The sequence below is a fragment of the Geotrypetes seraphini genome, chromosome 6, assembly GCF_902459505.1.
Source record: "Geotrypetes seraphini chromosome 6, aGeoSer1.1, whole genome shotgun sequence".
NCBI classification, from domain to species: Eukaryota; Metazoa; Chordata; class Amphibia; order Gymnophiona; family Dermophiidae; genus Geotrypetes; species Geotrypetes seraphini.
Genome location: NC_047089.1, coordinates 52,230,702 through 52,250,519, shown reverse-complemented (window position 1 = coordinate 52,250,519; position 19,818 = coordinate 52,230,702). Strand labels below are relative to the sequence as shown.

The 19,818-nt window shown below is 42.3% G+C and overlaps 1 protein-coding gene across 6 annotated transcripts in view; it reads left to right on the top strand.

Moving 5' to 3' along the window:
* Positions 1-19,818, top strand: part of STARD13 (StAR related lipid transfer domain containing 13) — a 406,771-nt gene that overhangs the window by 331,665 nt on the left and 55,288 nt on the right. For all 6 annotated transcript variants that reach the window (XM_033948072.1, XM_033948071.1, XM_033948075.1 and 3 more), the window contains 3 exons: positions 870-951; positions 7,484-7,547; positions 16,641-18,016. In XM_033948072.1, coding sequence (XP_033803963.1) covers positions 870-951; positions 7,484-7,547; positions 16,641-18,016 — 1,522 coding nt within the window. The remainder of the gene's footprint in view (positions 1-869; positions 952-7,483; positions 7,548-16,640; positions 18,017-19,818) is intronic.

Genomic DNA, 19,818 nt, shown 5'->3' with positions numbered 1-19,818 from the left:
TGAAGGTTTCTATCATGTCTCATGATGCAGCCACACTAGGAAATGAATTTTTCAAACAACGTCGTCTTGATCACTTTCCGAAAAGTACTGTAGGACGACATGGCTTGACAAATACATTTACCCAACCAAGACTGCTGTTTACCTGCTTGGAACGCAAGGGTCTTATCCAGGAAAGTTTTGTATTTACAACCATTGTCCACCATAAATGTAGTGGTTAAAGTTGCTTATGGGCCTGAGTCCTCCTCTCTATGACTCACTAGCCCATTCACCAGGCTACTTAAGACACCTGTGTAATGCTTTCCCATACCAGATGGTGCTGTTCTAGACACAGGTATGTACTGTTTCATTCAGATCTTTGTGGGGTGGGAGAGGGTTAGTGACCACTGGGGGACCGTGGGATGGGGGTCATAACTTAATCCCTCCAGTGGTCATCTTCTCTGTTTGGGTACCTTATTGGCACTTAAACACTTTTTAAACAAGTCTAGCTCAGAACATCTAAGTTCTGGGGAAAGATTTGATTATTACTGCAAGATGTTCAAGTCTAAGCCCACCCAAAGTCCGCCCATAAAACGCCTCCAGCACACACACACACCCCTTTAGTTTTGGATGCATAGTGGCTAGGTTGCCTCATAAGATGTCCAGAAAATTGGCACTTGGATATCCTGGCGATTAGGACGTCCAAGTGCTGATTTATGCTATTTTATGGCCTTCTTAGTGTTAATGCCCCTAAAGGGCTGTATAAAGTAAACAGAACACCTTGCAGAGGACTTATTTCACCATATCATAGGTTTTATTCATGGTTTGTAAAACAAAGTAATATTTCATTGTAATATAAGATGAATGCTAACTGTTAACTTTTTTTCGTCTAGATTCCCAGTTTCCAATTGACATTGCTGCTGTGAAACGAGATCATGACTTCCTTGACAAAGACCATATAGAGCCCCTTTGCAGGTAAAATGAATGCACCATGACAATGGGGCCGATATTCTGCCAGTGTCGGAGAGCGTACTGTCCACCTAGTGCTGGCGCTCAACTAGAATATTCAATGCTGGGCCATTTCCGGGGACCAGCACTGACTATTCGATTTTATTTTTAGCCTCAGCACTGAACAGTTAAGTACTTAAGCCCAGATTCCCTAAATGGCGCCATGGTTGGCGGCTGCATTTAAAAGCGGCTGCCGATCGAGGGTCAATCACACAACGGTGCTATGTAGAGAATCGCGCCTCCAGCAAAAATAGGTGCCAGAAATGTAGGCCAGGGTTCTCAAGGCCTGTATTTCCGTCGCCTACCTTTGACATAAATTGTGCCTCTGGGAGACGCTTACTGAGTCTTAATGCCACTTCTGATGTTAGCCACACCTATAGTGATGTTAGGCTCCATAAAGTGCCTACAGAGGTACGATTCTGGCGGTTTTTGAAAATCAGTTTGAAATGTTTAAACAGCATTTTTCACTTACCTTAGGTGCTGGTAGAGATAGGAGTGAGCACACAGCACTCCTCCTCCCCCCCTTCCCCCCGTGGCACACAAATCCCCAGATCAACACCCCTTGTGGCACACAAAAACCCATACCTCAACACCCCTTTGCAGTACACTCTCCCTCCAGATCAAGACACCCCCCCCTGCAGCTCCCCTCTAATGGTAAATGCCCCAAATATGGGCAACAGCTAATTTGGCAGTCTCCCCTTGCTCAACTTTCCTCCCCATTGAGGTGCAACCTCTTAAAATAGACTCCTCCCCAGCCCTAACCCATTCCCTGGCCGTTACTATTGGTCATTACTGTTGGTCATTGGAGCTCTAACAGAAGTTGCCTCGTCAGTCCCTTCATGTGCAGCATTCGTCACAAGCTATTGTGTGAAAAGTTCAAGTGACCGAAACTTAACTTTAGGATACTAGTTGTAGATACTTCGGTAGGTCTATTAATTAATGTTTTGCTTCATTGATACTAGCTCAGAGTCTAATTTAAAACTAAAGGCCCTTATTTGCTCTATGGTTGTATTATAGCTAGACACAGACAGTGAGGCTGAGCTCCCGGCCATCTCCAGTTCTTGTAGAGCGTGTTTAGTCTTGGTACAATGTTTGCTCTTGATATCCCTGACAGGATAATAGTAAAAGGTAATAGGTTTCAGTGCCTGATTCTCCAGATTGATGGGATTAGCAGTTCTTGACTGGTTACACATCAAATAATCATTGATTTGGATTAATGTATTTATCATATCAGAGCACTTCAGTTTATTCTTTATTACTCCTCTTCCTGTCATCTTATTCTTGCTTTAATAGAAAATGACTTTGCTGAGGCACCAAACCCATCTCTTACAAATGCAGGGTTTTTTTTCCCAAAGATAACCCATTTTAAGAAAGCATAGGAATTAAAAAGGCAGAGGTTATGTTTGTGGGGAACGATGAATTGTTGCTGAATACGAAAGAACTGGAGGTACAAGATGTGACCCTAACAGTTTCACCATATATTAAAATGTTAGGGGTATATTTGGATATCAAACTCTCTATGCAAGAACAGATTTTGCAGACGGTTAAAGGTGCATTCTTCTAGTTAGATTGCTGCAAGGGTGACATCTATATGTCAATATCAGATTTTCAGACTATGATTCAATGTATGGTGATCTCTAGGCTTGATTTTTGTAATTCTTTGCTGATTGGTATTGCCAAATGTAGAATGCAGGTAGTACAGAATGCTGCAGCGCGTATGATCACACGGGTAGCCTGGAATGATCATATTACTCCACCACTGAAGAGTTTGCATTGGCTACCAGTTCAATCAAGGACTGAATACAAAATTTTGACAATTGTTCATCGGGTAATTTATGGGGAGACACCTTTATACCTGAGACAGGTTTTGAAACAGTATATACCAGTGGTCTCAAACTCCAACCCTTTGCAGGGCCACATTTTGGATTTGTAGGTACTTGGAGGGCCTCAGAAAAAAATAGTTCATGTCTTATTAAAGAAATGACAATTTTGCATGGCGTAAAACTCTTTATAGTTTATAAATCTTTCCTTTTGGCTAAGCTTAATAATAATATTGTAATTTATAGCTAAAGAGACATGCAATGAAGAAACTGTTTTATTTTACTTTTGTAATTATGATAAGCATAACGAGGGCCTCAAAATAGTACCTGGTGGGCCACATGTGGCCCCCCAGGCCGCAAGTTTGAGACCACTGGAATATACCTTCTAGAAATTTGAGATCACAATCTGCAGTGAAGTTATCAATTGATGCATTAGGTGAAACACGTTATAAAAAAAAGCAAAAAAAACGCAAGCAACAGCTGTTGTTGGTCCATATATGTAGAACACATTGCCAGGGTTGGTAAGATTATGTAGAGAGAAATTGTCATTTAAGAAGCAGCTGAAAACTTATTTATTTATTAAAGCTTTTTATTAGCTTTGAAGAGAAATGAATTTTACAGTTCATATAGGGTGAGCTTTTTATTAGCGCTATGCTAATTTTAGCGATTGTATTTGGAAGAGTAGGATAGGATGCATATATTCTAATATGTTTGAGTATGTTTTGATTATGTATGTTTTCTATTGTAACTCGCTTAGGTGATAAATGGGGAAGACATTTTTTAAATAAATAAGTTAATATGCGTGCAATTGAGGAAAGTAAAGCTCTGTGCAATCAGCATGCTTAGGCTGTTGGTCAGATATAGCTGTATATAAGATTATGACAACTGCAAAAAGCTTGGGCAGGCATAAGATGCTATTTTGTCTCTCCTACACTTACGTGCCGATGTTCAGAACTCTTAACGCAGGCTCTAGAGGCAGGGCAGGATTAACCAATAGGCCAAGTAGGCACGTGCCTAGGGCCTGAAATGGTCAGGGGGGCCCGATGAAGGAGGGCATCAACATTGTTTTTTCCAAACGGCGATGAGCCCCTCCAGAATCGATCGGCAACACCCCCCCCCCCCCCCCAATCGACAGAAAGTAAGACAAGCAAGCAACGCAGGTAAGAAAGGCAACGGGATCTGTAATTGTGCAAGCGGTGCTGCTTGCCCAAAGCTTCCCTCTAACGCAGCTTCCTGTTTCCGCCTGGGCGCATGGTGGGGTGGGATGGTGTGTGCCTAGGGGCCCTCGACGAATTAATCCTGCCCTGTCTAGAGGACTAGCGCCAGCATGAGGTTATGCACATATTCAGAGGGCACCAGCATAGGGAACAATGTGGTTGCTGAAGAAAGCACAAATAGCATGTAAGTGTAGTCAAACAAGGTTGCTTGGCTATTCCTCCTGATGCTCAGAAACAAAGCGCAAATCAAAATGCAGCTCTTGCCGCCGGAAACCTAATGCCAGCTCCAAAGATAAGGTTTCAGACAGGAAAGAGGCATTGGTGTGAACACACTTCAGTTGGAGAGGTCCGAGCCCAATGTGCCAGCCATTCAGCTGGAGGGGGCACAGAACGCAGTTCTCCAAAAGTCGACGTCATCTTCTGCCCCTCTTCCGGCCTGTCGCCTCCTAGTCCCACCCTGCTGAAACTCCCACAGTGGTAAAACTTCTTGGTATTAAACTCGCAAAAAACAAACTTATAAAGAATCTAATAAGTTTTACTGCAAGACCTCAAACACTCAAGGCACTACTTCAATATTTTTTCGTGCCCTTACAGGATGACGTGTTCATCATTGGTCTTTTTTTTAAGCATATACAAAAAATTGATATTAATTCTTAATGGCAGGCTCGAAATTAATGGTATGTTTGTAATTTATAAAAGAAGAGCACTTAGCTTTTGCCCGACAGCTGCCCAACCATTTCACTTTACAGTTTCCTCAGGGGCTGTGCCTCTTCAGATAGCCACACATCAGCCTTAATTTGCTTTTTATAATGCTCGCTTAGTTCTGATTCTCGGATGATCCATACAGCTACATTGGTCTGAGTTACAAAAAAATGTGGCCTTATATCAAAATTTTTCATTCCAAAAGCATTTAATAATAATAATAATAATAACTTTATTCTTCTATACCGCCACAATCTTGCGACTTCTAGGCGGTTTACAATCAAGAGTGCTGGACATTCAGTGAAATATAATAAGTAGATATTCAGAGGAAATACAGAGATCAGAGACCTCAGGAGGCAATAGTATAGAAATACAATTTGCTGAGCGAAAATGTAATATGTACATTTTAGTAGGTAATGTCCGACAGGACCTGTTGGGGATAAATAGCAATATAAAATTATGATAAGATGAAGATAGCAGATTATATTTATAACAGTGCTGTAAGTTCAGGTGGAATAGAGAGGGGGGAGGGAGAGGGAGAGCGGGTCAATTGTTTAGGTATTTCTGGAACAGGTATGTTTTTAGGCATTTCCTGAATTCCCCGTATGTAGTGGGCGAAAGCAGTTGGTCTAGGTCAGGGGTGCCCAACACGTCGATCGCGATCGACAGGTCGCTCGCTCAGGCGACCCCAGTTGATCGCAAAGCGGGTTCCCTTCTTCCCTTCTCTTTTTTCCCCTCCTGACTGGCCTGCTCCTGAATTCTGCTGCTGCCTCCGCTGCTCAACATTTAAAAAAAAAAACAAAAACCGGCTTGGAGAATTTATGCTCCGGGGACTAACATGTGCTTGTACCGGCTTCCCTTCAATTCCCTCTGAAACCGGAAGTTATGTCCAGTGGGGGGGGGGAGAGAAGGGAAGCCGGCACGCACATGTTAGAGCCCCATTCGCGGGCTAAAGCGGGAGACAGGTCAGTGAAGCTTGCGATTTGCTCTTCTTGCTGCCAGGTCCTGCCTACTTTCTGTTTCCTCAAAGGCAGGACCCGGCAGCATTTCTCCCAATAGGTCGATCTTGGGCCGATCAGCCTTCCTCTCCCCGACGTCAATTCTGCCGTCGGAGAGGAAGTTCTGGCCAGCGGAACGTCCTCTCCGACGGCAAAATTGACATCGGGGAGAGGAATGCTGGTGGGCCTGAAGCAAGGAGAGCTTGGCTGGCGGCGGGCGGCTTTGGGGGCCTGTTATCCGATGGCAGCGCAGTGTCAGTGGTGTGGGGGAGGGCAGGGAGGGAGAAAGAGGGCAGGCAGGGAGACAGAAGGAAAGAAGAGAAACAGAAAAAAAGAAAGGGGGCATGAAGAGAGAAAGAAAGAGAGGGCAGGGAGAGAAGAAGAAAACGTTGGGGGGGGGAATGAGGTCAGGAGGAGAGGAAGCATACAGGCTAAAAGAAGGGAAGAAAGATTGGATGCACAGTCAGAAGAAGAAAGTGCAACCAGAGACTCATGAAATCACCAGACAAGGTAGGAAAAATGATTTTATTTTAAATTTAGTGATCAAAATGTGTCTGAATTTATATCTGCTGTCTATATTTTACAATATGGTCCCCTTTTACTAAACCGCAATAGAGGTTTTTAGCGCAGGGAGCCTATGAGCGTCGAGAGCAGCGCTGAGCATTCAGCGCAGCTCCCTGCACTAAAAACTGCTATCGTGGTTTAGTAAAAAGGGAGGGGGTGGGTATTTGTCTATTTTTGTATGGTTGTTACTGAAGTGACAGTGCATGGAGTCATCTGCTTTGACCTCTTTGAAAAAACCCTGGAATAGGAATGATAATTAACAATTCTATGCGTACAGTGTGCGTTGTGTTTTTTTAAAATTTTATTGTTGGTAGATCATTTTGACTTGGTCATTTTAAAAGTAGCTCGCAAGCCCAAAAAGTGTGGGCACCCCTGGTCTAGGTCTTTGCCCCATTGGACTGCTTGGTGAGAGAGAAGGTGTTCGTGGTGTTTTTTCATTTTGCAGCCTCTAACTGGAGGGGAAATGAGTTTTGGGTTTGTGTTTCTCTTGAGTTTGTAGGACTCTTGGAGAATCTGGTTTTACATAATAGAATTTTTCTACAAAAAAAGCACTAACAGTAGACTCTTGATTTAGCTCCAGTTTTCATATGCAGCACATTCTGTGAGAGAAATTTAAACTCATCAGTTCCCTAATTAGAGAGACTTCAAGGTTTAAAGCTTCATAGTTGAATACAAAAGTGCTTAATCAGACTGGAGGTGCCAAGAGTGTTGACTCATTTGTGTTTCTTGCTGCTAAGAGACACTGTCACCCTTTCAGAATGTGTCAGTGGGAGGAGTCTTGGGAGTAATGAAATTAAGAGCTTTTAGAATTTAAACTCCCTTCCTCTGTTAGAGAATATTAACTCACTAGAGTGTAGTAGGAGTTCCTGAAAATCATTTGCTTTAATAGCATTTAAAGAATTGCCAACAAAGGTTCATTCCTGTAGCAAATCTGTCCAGGAGAGTTCTGCAGAATGGAGTCCATTTTTCTAAGCTACTAAACTGCATCTGTCTATATGATTTCTTTTTTTTTTTTTTTTTTTTGTTTCTGATTGTGTTAGCAGAGCAAAATAACATTTAGATGTTTACCTGAAACTTTCTTCAAGTTACATGAACTGATGGCAGGGCAAACTTTGAGGACCCATTTGGCTAAGAAGCATCGAAAGTCGGCCCCTGTTGTCGGTGGGATGATAATTATTGGATTCTGTTTTGCTTTCAGACGACTGAACACATTGAACAAGTGTGCCTCAATGAAACTGGATGTGAACTTCCAAAGGAAGAAGGTAGGTTGAAATTTCCAGGAAGACATTTTTTCTGTTGCTGTGTACAGTGTGCGCTTTCCTTAGCTGTCACGTCAGCTTTGGATGATCTTTGCAAATTTTATCACAAATTTATTGATTTATTTTAGTAGTTTATATACTGCTTATAGCATAAGTGGTTTACATTCAGGTATCCAAGCATTTTTTCTATCTGTCCTAGCAGACTCACAATCTATCTAATGTACCTGGGGTAGAGGTCTGCATGAGAATCCCGCGGGAATTCCCCCCTAACCCATGGGACTCCCACGGGGACCTCCCTCTAGCCAACGGGACTTCCACGGGGATGGAAGGCTTTGGAAGCAGGGTTCATCCATATAATATAATGGACACGTCAGCCTTAGTAAAAGAGGGGGTTTATAAGTTAATTACCTGAACAGAAAACAAAAAAAAAAGGGTTTCACCAAAGAGATTCCACAAGGAAAACAGCAGCACAAACACAAAATAAACTGTGGAATTGATGATCCTGTCAGAAGTAACTGCTGCTTTTTATGGGGACGGGCGGGGATGGAGGTAATTCCTTGCGGGGATGGGTGGGGACGGAGAGGATCCTGGCGGGGATGGGTGGGGATAGGTGGGATTTCTGTCCACACGCAACTAACCTGGAGCAGGGGAAGATTAAGTGACTTGCCCAGGTTGTCAGAGAGCAATGCATGCCAAAAGTCTATACTTCTTTAGGTACCATCTTATACCCTTCCTTCCCCCCCCCCACCCTCCTTTATCAAGCTGTGCTGCCAAGCAGTGCAAGCTAAATGCTGTGCCACCCATTCTAATCTTGAATGGCTCAGCATTTAGCTTGCGCTGTTTGGCAACGTAACTTAATAAAAGGGGAGGTGGGATAATTCGCAAGCCTTCTCTTAAATTTGTTAAGATAACTTTCTAGTATCAGTAGGAGCATGGAGGTGACAAAATATTTGTTTTGTGTTGTAAAAGTTTTTGTCACTACTGTTGTTATCCAAGTTCCTCTGATAGATGGGGGATATATCGTTCTTCCTAAGCAGCATAGGACTGAATGTTTGCAAATATTAAGGAATAGCAAGAGAACTATGTGTAATTTAATTCCTGCTGATTCTTAAACTTCATTTGATATTTAATTTCTAAATTTCTTCTTTTTCTTTTGCAAGCATATAATTGTATCATTTGGTGTGAAAATTACTAAATTAAAAAAAGAATGCCTAAAAGAAGCTTTTATAATAAATATACCTCCCCCCCTTATACGAAGCTGCATCAGGCTTTTTTATCGCCGGCTGCAGCAGGATTAGCGCCGATGCCGTCATGGCCAGCAATTTTAAAAAAAAAAAAAAAAGCCTAACGAGGCTTCGTAAAAGGGGAAGATAGAGCTTTATTGTGGCACGTGCAGGCTCTAAGAAATAAATTAGGTCACACTTTTTCCAGGAGTCGCTGAAAGCAAGATATTTCTTTGTTCACAATCTGAAGGTTAGCACAGGTTTTCTGCTACATGATCCATTTTATTTCTACGAGCCCTGCTGCAGATAACTTGGGCAAATCTTTAATAAAAGACCTTCTAAGTTTGCTCCTGAGGCAAAGTAGGGTTAAATGGCTTTGCCCAGGATCACTACAGGAGGGTCAGTGGGATTTGAACTGGGCTTCCTTGGTCTTTAAACTCACTGCTTTAACCATTAGATTAAAACTTCAAATTAAACATTATCTCAGGCTTTAACCCTTTCAGGACCAAGGGACATATTTGTCCCATAACTTTAAAATCCTATAAATTTTGATTGGGATAGTCTACAGTTCTAAATTTGATATGTACCGATTCCATATGATACTGCCTTTATGTAAACAAACTGGTTCCGACATTCATTCATTAGCGTCGTTGCTAGATTGACGAGAAGATTCACTTGCCACACTGTCCATAAGCCAGAAGTGTGATTTTTTTAAATAAAAATAATGATATTTCACAAAAAAAAATCAATTTTTTGGCATCTGCAAGCCCTTTTTACCATAAAAATGTCGTCAAAACCACAAAAATTGGCCTACGATCCTTATGGTCCTGAAAGGGTTAAGGGCTCCACTCAGACAGGCAAACCCTTTTACCTAATTTAAGTATTTGTATGAAATAGATCCTCTGTACCAGTTAAGCCGTCATGTGTGAGGTTTCTGACCCAAAGCATGTTCTCTCTCTAATCAGTGCAGTGTTAAATGTAGTCCACCTTTTGGAGAAAGCTGAAACATTGGCATTAAGCTGAATGTGTTGATGGAAATGTGATAATGCAGGAGGCTGAGTAATCTAGAATAGTAAATTTGGTCTCAGTCTTTGGTCCATATCAGGAACTCAAATGATCTCATCTAACTCCAGGTCCTCATGTATTTGAGATGCACTAATCCTTCTTTTTAAAAGAGGACTGCTAGCAAAAAAATATTCCTTTGGATGTTTCACTTAATTCATGTTAAAGGCTTGATTCATTTGAAGAGCAATTCTATTATTAGGTACTATTTGTGCATATAGGTCATAGAATACTAACATTTACAAGCATAATGTAGCACTTACATGTGCAAGTGCTAGCAGTGCACTCCACAGTATTCCATAGCCTAGCACAGAACGGCAAGGGGACACCCATGCGGGTGGAGCTTGGGAGGAACATAGACGTGTCTCCAACCTATGCACCCAATTTAGAGAATACTGTTAGAGCAGTGTATCGCAAACTGTGTGACACGGCGAGATTCCAGGTGTGTCATGAGATGCTGGTAAGAAGGAGAGGCGCTGATGCTGGCTGACTGCCTACAGGATGTGCCTCTTGCGGCAAGAGGCACAGCCGTCAGCCAATGTTGGCGCCTCTCCTCTTGCAGCACACACCTCCCCCCCAGTTGTGGCCCAGGGCTGCATCTGGAGAGCCTTTGCACATTCGCGGATGTCAATGCAATGATATCATATGTGTATGATGTCATCATGTTGACATCTGCACATTTCTGGATGCCCTCAAGCTGCGGCACAGGGTTTAGTGTGCCATGGCTTCCAGAAGTTTGTGAGACACTGTGTTAGAGTATGAGTAGCTCACCACACTTAGGTACACCCATGTATGCCTACCCTTAATACGACATAAGTGGGTGCACCTAAATATATACGCATGAATATGACCCTATGCTAGTATTCTAGAATGGAATTTTGGCACCAGATGCTGTTATCGAATTAGTGCTCATATGCAACCTTAAGGAGCCTAGATAGTGGTAATGGCGTAGTAAGGGGGTGCAGGGGTGCTGTTTTGGTGGGTCCATTGGCACCCGTCCTCTTTACACACATACCCCTGCTCCTTTCCACTCTTCCCTCCTTCGCACTGATTATACCTCTAGCTTTTCACTGGCGCGAGCAACAACTCCATCCTACTGCTCACGCCAGCGTCGGCTCTCTCCGACGTCACTTCCAGGTCCTGCACCTAGGAAGTGGCCTCAGAGGGAGAGCCAACACTGACGCGGGCAGCAAGTTCATGATGCTGCGTGCGCCGAGAAAATTAAAGAGGTGGAAGGGAAGGGGGCACGTGTGCAGTAGGGGGGGGCGGAAAGGAGCATGGGATGGAGAAGAGGGCGGGGAACAGGCACCACTCACCCTTGCTACGCCACTGTGATATCCAGTTATAGAATTGCCCCCTGAGCTTTTTTGCCCATACACAAAGAAGAAAATTCTATAAATGGTGCTCAGAAATGGGTGCTGAAAAAAAATGGTCAAAAAGCATTAAGGGTGCACATCCCATGCCTAACTTTAGGTGCCAGACTTATGCCTGTTGAAACCTGGTTTAAAATGCTGGTGTCCAAGTTAGGTGCACTGAGGCCATATTCTATAACTACACGTGCACCTTTTCGAAACACCCCTGAGCCACCGTGGCCGCGCCCTGTTTTGAGCTGCGCACTAGTAGAGTTAAGCATCATGCCTTATAGAATATCATGTAGTCAGATTCGTGCACAAGTGCTCATGGGTGCCAATTAACATAAATAATTGGTTAGCATCCAATTATTGGTAGTTAAGGGCTTGTTATTCAATTAATTTGCACACTCACTCTTGGGTACGCAAATCTGGGCATACTATTGCAGAAATGTGCTTATTTGCAGAATGGCATATAAGGGGTTTTTGGCATTTACATGTATATGTGCACACAAGCGCACATAAATGCCAATATTCTAATGATTTATGCACATATCTGCTATGTAGATGTAGGTGTTTTCTTTATAGAATTACCCCTGTTTTTGCAATCGTGTGCACTGTTAATAAAATGGGGAAAAAAACCTGAAACCAATTGATTTCCTGTTTTAAAGGTTAGCAACAACTTGGGGATGTTTCAGATTACGTCTTTCCATATTTTCTAAGGCCTATCTACTAATAAGGATGTGCTAAGTGACCCTTTTACTAAGCAGCTAACTTGAGTTGTCTCAAGCCTGGTAGAAAGAACACCCATTAGCAGTGGCTTAGCGAGGGTGAGAGGCACCCGAAGCGGTGGCGTCCCTACCCCGTTCTCTTCTCCACCACCCCCACCCCCATCCACTCCTTCCCTTCCCCATACCTATTTAATGTTCCTGGCGAGAGCGGCAACCCCAGTCTGCTGCTCACGCCAGCTTCTGCTCTTCCTCTGACATCACTTCCTAGGTGCAAGTCCAGGAAGTGACATCAGAGGAAGAGTTGATGCTGGCACAAACAACATGCTGGGGTTCCTGCTCACGCCAGGAATGTTAATGAGGTACAGGGGAAGGGATGGAGCATGCACGTGTGGTAGTGGGGGGGGGGCGGGGAAGGAGCAGAGAGGAGGACGGGTGCCGGTGCCCCCACCAAGATGGTAGATTGCACCCAGGGTAGATTGCCCCCTCTTACTACGCCACTAACTTCCTAGTGGAAGTGGGTGTGAGATGGACAAGTCATGCAGTGCCTGTTTGCAATCATCCACCCCGCACACTAAATGAAGAGTAGGTGTTGGGCACTGCCCCCATTTCCCACCTCCATGTGTAGGCTTGTGTTTATCGTGCAGGCTTTCCCCTTTGAACCCTTAACCCTACCACCTGCCCAGCATGCTCCTCTCTTTCCATATCTTGCAGCTTCCTTTTCTTTTCATTTTTTTACCCCAACCACCTTCTGTCCTGCTTCGCCTTTGTTGCTTTATTTTCCTGTTCAGAATTTCACTTACTCTACCATCTAGCAAAATCGCCAGCTGGTGTGATAACCATTCTATTCTGTAGCTTTGTTCTGGTACTTCTGTGGCAGCATGGAGTCCCCCAGAAGATGAGGCCTAGTGTGATTGCCCTACTATGACTTTAGTGTAATTGTCCCACTATGTCCCCCACTCCCTCGTTTCTGAATGGCCATAGTTATGAATGGCAGATCCATGCTAGAATAGCAGTCTAGCATCACAAATCAAGGAAGGGCATGGACCCTTATCCCCACCTTGGGCGTAGTGCCTATGTAGCTGCACAGCTTACATATCCCTAAAACACAGTGCTAAAGCACTCCAATGTTTTAGATCTGATTAATTATATATTTGGATTTTGCTTACACCTTTTTCAGTAATACCTCAAGGAAGAGGTTCAGTTCCTGTGCTATGGCTAATAAAGGTGTAATAAAAGTAACTAAACTAAACATGCTGAGATAAATCTAATTTCTCTGGAGAGAAATGTTTTAGATCAAGGATTACACTAGTTTTCTAGTCCTCTTCAGAAGGAATGTTTTGACACACAGCTACTAACTATGAAATAGCACAATTTGGGGTTTTTTATGTACCACAGGCATAGAGTACCCTACATATGTAATAATTCCTAGCACCTCCCATCTGACCAGCTGGTTTATCTATGCCAGCAGTTCCCAAACTGTGAGTCATAACCTCAAATAGGGTCACAAAAACAGTAGATGGGGAGTCTCAAGAAACAGAATAGTCCTCCCTTCACTCCCCCTTTCCTGTCCCCTTCCTTGGTACCCCAGTGTTCTTCCATTCAAGGTCTGCTGGACAATGGCAACCCCTGTTGTCATTCTATCCCCACCCCCACCCCTCACTGGATACAGGGCTCGAGCCATAAATGCTTGTTCCTAATGTTGAAATGTTTCTCTCTTTTCCTCTTCTCCTCCTGTAGGTCTAGAATTTCTTTCAATGTCTCTCCCTTCCAGTCCGCTGTCCAGCATCTCTCCCTTCCTCTGTTTCCCTTCCACCCTCCTCATCTGATGATCTAACAAATTTGCTTGTCTTCCCAGCATCAATTAAGCTAGCCTGAAACCAACCAGCCCCAGGGTACTTTTCACTGCATGTCCTACAGAAAGTTGCAGCAAAGGGAAAGCTACCAGGTTGGGCTAGGAAGACAAGCAAGTTTGTAAGACTGTTAGGTGGGGGGAGGGTGATGCAAGAAGAGATGCTGGACCCACAAAGGGGGTGTGTGGAAGAAAGAGAGACCAGATAAGAAGGACAATGAGAAGGGGAGAAATGCTAGATTCAGAAAAGCAGGGTCATGGTGAGACATGCTGGGACCATTAGTGGGGAGGGGGAGGTGCAGGATGAAGGAAAGAGATAGGGAGAAGCTGGACACAGGTAGTGGCAGAGACACCGCAAAAAGATGCTGGACAGGGAGGGAGCATAGACACAGGGACAAATAGGGGCAATGCTGGGCATAGGGAGGCATAGGGATATAGAGGAATGGTGCCAGGATGCACCTGGCAGGGGCCTAAGGCTCTAATTGGCTCAGGCGCCTGGGATGCACCAGGAAGGGGAAGGCTCAGTATTTTGAAGAGGCGGACCTACTAATAGGAAGGACTAGGCATCCCTCCTGCTGTCTTCTGTATAAGGTATGGGGGGTGGGGCAGGGGAGTGGGCATCCCTCATGCTGATGATCTTCATGGGAGGAGGGAGGGGGGTCTGGGTTTCCGAGGCAGGAGGGAGTGGGCATTCCTCCTGCCTATCTTATTTTTTTTTCATTTTGTTCAGGGGTTGCTGTCGTCGATGCTGGCAGGACTTTTTTTTTTTTTTTTTAATTTAAATGGGGATAGATATTGTACGTGTGTAAAACATCTGTTCCCATCAAAAAAAGATTAAAATTCTTCATGCCCCGAACAGCAGGAGGCTGCACCAGGGCTTTCATTGCTGCTCAACTGTTTGAGCTTCTCCTGCTGGCTCTGCGCAGGTGTCAAAGTCACTTTTCCAATGACTGGTTGGATGGGATTACAGCAGACCTCCGCAAAACTCATTTGCATGTGAAGTTGTTTGAACGTTGATTCCCGTTTTCAAATCGGAAAATTTATCGGCCTCACAGTGACCCACAGAATTTTAACGACAATTTTTGTGCATCTAGACTTTAGTCCTTATAGACCTATTATCTTTGCATCAGCTCTGATAACACTGTATTTACAGAGTGGAGTCTTGTGAAGTAATTTAATTGACGGCAAGCACTGAATTCTGTATGTTATGTGGAACCTTGTTATGAATAGAGTTAACTATAGATGGGGCCCCTCTTTGTTCTCCATTAGAAATACAGATCTGAGTTTTACTGGCAAAATTCATGATATGCAGGAAGGAATACAGGAAGCAATTAAAGCATATTTATTGTATCTGAAAATATTCATTGTACAGGATGCAGCTGGAGAACATCCTCAGCTACTCATTGAAGGATCTCTTCTGCACCTACAATATTCTAGTTTTTTTTCATATGTCCCCCGTAATTTTACATTTTTGGAAATATTAGACATGACATGCCCTTTCAAACTGTTTGATTTTGGAGACCCAATATTCAAAATAATTCGAATCACCTGGCCAGGACTAACTGGGCATTTTCAGCGGCATGTAACTGAATAGTGCTGGTGAAAATGCCTGGTTAACACTCAAGCCAAAATCGTCTGTCATAGGAACATTCTAGGGGGTGGTGTCAGCACCTGCCTCCTTATGGAGTGACTATAGGAAATTATTCAATTTTGATTTCACTATTTATAGTGATCACACACGTGCTTCGTGCCATTTACTTCACTTTTTATAGATAGATATATTCATTGTGCAATTTTAATCAACTGAATGAACAAATTAATTAAATTAGGCAGTGACCCCTTAATGAATTAGGAGGAAGGTATATCATACATGATAAACAGATTGTCAGTACATAAAACCTCCCATAACATACGTCATCTCAGATTATTTCTAAATGAAGATAACCATGTTTCTGTTACTAATACTAGGCCAGGATATCCTTCCTCTATCCAGTCCCTCATAATATCCTTTTTATTAGCAACAGATCACACATTAATGTATCTTAAAGGCACTGGAGTATAGGAAGGACAACAAAATGGCATACAAATAACCTATATTAATATTCGCTTATTACACTGAGAATTAGATCTTAAATGTTATGACCGAGTGTTGAAAACTGGTCTGTATGAAACTACCATCAAAATACTATTGGGCATTATTGCTAGGACAATTTAACAACATTTGGGGAAAATTTGATTTGTGGATCCATATTGGAAACCATACTGAAATTAATCTGTTAACGCATCCCAACCAACCCACCCCATTCTCCACCATCAAAAAATAAAAAGACCAAATTAGTGTATAAAACCAATACAGAATGGAATACTTTAAGTACATAAGTCAAGCCCACAGAAGAAGACTCCTTACAAAGCTGTGCATCAAGGGGCATGCATTTAATTTTCTCCCCCAGCCAAGTTACATCTGGGGAATGCTTGTTTGTACCGCAGTTGAGAGGGAGTATCTGCTTTTAGTCAGCCAAAGATCAATTTAGTTGGATTCCCCCATACTATCTGTATAAAACCTGATTTGGGTATTTTCAATTAAGGGGCCCTGGTATTAAAGTGTGGTAAAGTTTTGTAGTTAACCACATGCTAAGTGCAAAGCCTGTGCAGTAACTGTTGGGGGTGTTCCCAGCATCTTCCTATACAGTTACTGCAGAGAAAAACTGCACCACATAGTAAGAGAACTGAGAACAGATTCACTTGTCGCCTCCTGTTTGAATGAGTGTATTTGCACTACCTTCAATAGTGGCAGTTAGTATTGCTTAGCAAAAATGCTCTTAAGCCTTTGAAATATACCCAGTATTTAATCATGTTAAATATAATGCTATAATATTTTTCAGAGTGAAGATTCAGATGAAGAAGACCTTTGTGCCATCAGTGACAAATGGACTTTTCAAAGAATCAGTCGACGATGGTCTCGTGTGAATGAAATTGATCTCTGTCTTCACCGATCTGATAAGCATGGGTCTATGGGAGACATGAAGATGAAAAACACTACAAGCAGTGAAAGTGTACTTACAGATTTGAGCGAACCCGAGATCTCTTCCATTCATAGTGAGAGCAGTGGAGGAGGAAGTGATAATAGGTGCCAGTCTGGCATTAGCTGTGCAACTAGAGAAACATTTGACTGCTCAGCGAGGACATGTGCACATACTGTGGTCATGCCTGACTTCACTTCATTTAATAGTATAGTCCCTCATTCCACCAAAGAGTTCTCAAATTATACTTTTAACCTCAAGAATGAGAACCCAACACGAACCAAAGCCAAAAACCTTTTAAAACGTATGGAAACATTAAGACCTAAGGGTACGCTTGGAAAACATAAGAGCAGTGGAAGGACTAGTGGCTTAGTGATAAGTGGGCCTATTCTTCAACAGGAACCAGAATCAGTAAAGGCAATGCACTGTGTAGAGATAGCAAATGAAGATGTGCAAAACACAATAGATGGAATAGGAAGTGGGCTTTCATTTTCGCCAAAGTTCATTAGTGATGACAGTCTGTCAGAAAATAATAGCAGTGCAATGAGCACTCCCATTTTAAAAGAAAGAAAGAGTCATGAAACCAACAAACGTGAAGGTATGTATCTGGAGGACATGGATGTTATGACAGGAGCAGTGCTACAACACTTGATGAACCAAAATCGTAACAATGAGTTTCATTCCCAAGAGGACCTGGTTGTCCATATCCCCAAGGATCACAAACCTGGCACTTTTCCTAAGGCCCTTTCCATTGAAAGTCTGTCACCTGTAGACAGTAACAATGCTGTAAACTGGCGGACTGCTAGCCTTTCTCTTAACAGGCCTAAGGAGCCTAGACTAGTGTCTTCTTGTTGTACAAGAGGAAGCAGAGTAAGTGTTTATGACAATGTACCAGGCTCACATTTGTATGCCAGCACCGGAGACCTTCTGGATTTGGAAAAAGATAACTTCTTTCCTCATTTAGATGATATTTTGCAACACGTCAATGGACTTCAAGAGGTTGTAGACCACTGGTCAAAGAAAATGATGCCAGAGCTTCAAAATGATTTGTCAGTTGGAGTATCATTCCAATCTCCCAATCAAATCACATTAGATTTTGAAGGGAATTCTGTTTCTGATGACAGGACCACACCTAGTGATATAGATCGAGATGGTGCATCTCTCAATGAATTAGAGACAACAGGAGTAAAAGAACGGAGAGATTCTGGTGTTGGGGCCTCTCTGACCAGACCTAACAGGTTTGTTGAATGACTCTTTTTGTTTCTGTTTTATAAGGTTACTGAAATTCATGCTTTATGAGAAAAAGATATGAGAAAGATGGCACTTAACTTCTGTTCCACTCCTCCATTTCACTCACCTGGTGATTATACTGTAGGAACCAAGTTACCCTGTTGAGAACATATATTAGATTGACTTTCCCCAAGTCTGAACTCTTCAGATTCTTGTATTTCCCACAGGTTCATGCCCATCACTCCTTCCCTCCACAAGGGCTTCTGTCAATCACTTCTCTGCCATATTCAAACCCTGTTGCCCTTAATGTAGGCCAATTCAGGTCTCTTGTGTGATAGAAGATAGTATCATTATCAAGATATTTAGAGTGATAGAAAAAAATTAGTCAAACACCTTTAAGAGGTATTTTCCAGCTGTATCAAGTCCAAAGCACACCTATATTAACAAACAATTGTGTTGTATACCAGCCTTTGTGGAGCAGAAGTGTGGATATGTGTTTATTTATTTATTTCAATTTTCTATACCGTTCTCCCAAGGGAGCTAAGAACGGTTTACATTAATTTATTCAGGCACTCAAGCATTTTCCCCCTATCTGTCCCAGTGGGCTCACAATCTATCTAATGTACCTGGGCAATGAAATACCAAGTGGCCTGCTCAGGGTCACAGGGGACAATGTAGGCCTGAGCCCTTAATTGGCCAAGAAAAGAGCTAGGGGATTATAGAAAACCTCACCAGTCTCTCTTCTAAATTAAAATAAAGGGAGAGGGGGTAGAGACCAACATGAGCACCTTAGGATAAACTTGCTCCCTTTATATACAAGAGCAAGAGCAGATGTCCCAGTACAAGCAGTCAAGTCAATTCAAGTTTCAAGTTTAATAAAATTTTTGATTAATCGCTTAATCATATTTCTAAGCGATGAACATTTTTAAAATTACAGTATTTGGGGGACAATACAACACTTTACAATATTTTACATGCGAGCAGACTAAAAGACAGACATTACAAACCATGGACACGTGGGAAAAGGAGAATGAAATACAAAATCATTAAAGAAAAGTAAGACAATCAGGGAGTAAAACAAAGGTAGGGAAGACAATAGTCATAAAATTAAACAATGGAAATAAAAATTTGACCAGCGGACTGCTAACTAATTATCAAAAGCATCTTTAAAAAGAAAAGTTTTTAAACTACTCTTAAATTTCTCCAGATTGCGTTCTTCCCTTAAATAAATAGGGAGAGAATTCCAAATTTGAGGTGCAGTAACAGAAAAAATAAATTGCCGTCTTGTATTAATAATCCTAAGAGAAGGGATCGTCAATAGATTTTGTTCATTGGATCTCAGTATTCTATTTGGAGTATAAGGGATTAATAATTTATAGATGAATGCTGGAGTTTTATAAAACAGGGATTTAAAAGTAAGTATACATAATTTATATGTTATCCGGTGAGATATAGGAAGCCAATGCGCTTTCCTAAGAAGAGGTGTTACATGATCAAATTTCCTAGTTTTAGTTATAAGTTTAATGGAAGCATTTTGAATAATTTGTAAGCGTTTTATTTCATTCTGAGAAATGCCCTTAAAAAGGGCATTTCAATAATCAATTTTAGAGATCACCAGAGAATGAATGAGAATATTAACAGATTTTGAACATAAAAATTGTGAAAGTGAGCGAATTTGGCGCAGCCTGTAAAAGGTTGTTTTAACAATATTACTAATGTGGTCTTGGAAAGTTACCTTGGCTGCCTTATATGTCTACCAGATCTCTTTGAATGCTGCTGCTCTCGAAGGGCACTTTTCCAGTACATCACA